General features: G+C 47.2%; 1 protein-coding gene across 1 annotated transcript in view; it reads right to left on the reverse strand.

The window, feature by feature from the left end:
• The window catches only part of LOC117938297 (regulator of MON1-CCZ1 complex-like), a gene marked incomplete at its 5' end in the record, with an annotated part of 8,839 nt that extends 7,694 nt beyond the window's left edge, over window positions 1-1,145 (reverse strand). The window contains 2 exons of the mRNA XM_034862819.1: window positions 62-181; window positions 1,005-1,145. Coding sequence (XP_034718710.1) covers window positions 62-181; window positions 1,005-1,145 — 261 coding nt within the window. The remainder of the gene's footprint in view (window positions 1-61; window positions 182-1,004) is intronic.
• Between the last annotated feature and the right edge of the window lie 345 nt (window positions 1,146-1,490).

Below are 1,490 nucleotides of genomic sequence, written 5' to 3' on the forward strand. Positions count from 1 at the left end.
TGTGTGTGTGTGTGTGTGTGTGTGTGTGTGTGTGTGTGTGTGTGTGTGTGTGAATACGTACCTTCCTCTCTGTGAAGGACGACAGGACGTGTGTGTACATGTCTGATTGGTCGATGACCGCCTGCGTTCTGACTGGTCGTTTCGGTGCTGCGCTGCCTCGACTCGGACCGGACTCCATGGCCTGCGAACACAAGACACCTCAAATAAAACCTACAAACGTCTGGGTGGAAGTGGACGTGAGTGCGGGGGGGGGCAGTCGCCCGGCAACATGGCATCATGACTTGGCGTAAACAAAACTGTGTGTTATCTGCACGCATTTTGATCTATCTGCGCGTATGTCTATGCTGGATACAGCGGGCGTGAGAACAAAGCCACGGTTGGGTTAAGGAAAAGAGGAACGTGAGTTTAGGAAACATGACACGTGGGAACCAGAATATGTTTATGTGGTTTAATAAAAAATAAAAATAAACTTTATTTTTGTTGTACTGCACATTGCTGCAGCTCCTCTTTTCACCCTGTGTGTTGAGCTCTCTGTTTTAGCTCCAGAGTGGGACAGTACCTAGGTAAGGACTACTAGCCAGTCAGGAGCAGAGTATGAGGGACCTGACAGTACCTAGGTAAGGACTACTAGCCAGTCAGGAGCAGAGCATAAGGGCCCTGACAGTACCTAGGTAAGGACTACTAGCCAGTCAGGAGCAGAGGATGAGGGTCCTGACAGTACCTAGGTAAGGACTACTAGCCAGTCAGAAGCAGAGTATGAGGGCCCTGACAGTACCTAGGTAAGGACTACTAGCCAGTCAGGACCAGAGTATGAGGGCCCTGATAGTACCTAGGTAAGGACTACTAGCCAGTCAGGAGCACGTAGTAAACCTATAACATGCAAAAACGTTTAGATAAATAAAGGAAAGGGGGAAAAAAGCCAATTCATTCATGTCACGCATACGCCGTCCCATGAGATCAGTCTACGTACGGATATCTTGTTTAGAAGAGTTTAATAACCTCACCACAGTGTAGGTCTGCTCCGCCTCCAGGTAGTCTTTGTACACCTGGTTCAGTTTGTCGAAGACCGTCGCCACAACAGGAAGACTTCCCTTCTCCCCGCCCTCCAGAACTGAGGAGAGAACAACGCAACATGTTAGTTTAATTGCAGCGTATTAAGCAGTTGAGTGTAGGAGCTCCAGTGTTTGTTGGGTCTGCCTAAAATGGAGTCTGGACCCTCCTCAATGTTTCACTCTGTGTTGCTTTAAGATGTTTTCAGATCAGATTTCAGAGGTTTCTCCAACCCTGGATCTGTAGAAACCTGAAGCAGAGTTTCTAAACATCATTTGTTTTCCCCATCGCCACGATCAATCCATGAGATAACTGGTCTTTAATAATAAAAATCTGCCTGCCCTTTATGGGAATTTACCACAAGGGGGTGTATACTTATGTCCCTGTATTTTAACATAGGGGGGTGTATACTTATGTCCCTGTATTTTAACATAGGGGGT

The sequence above is a fragment of the Etheostoma cragini genome, chromosome 22, assembly GCF_013103735.1.
Source record: "Etheostoma cragini isolate CJK2018 chromosome 22, CSU_Ecrag_1.0, whole genome shotgun sequence".
Classification (NCBI taxonomy): domain Eukaryota; kingdom Metazoa; phylum Chordata; class Actinopteri; order Perciformes; family Percidae; genus Etheostoma; species Etheostoma cragini.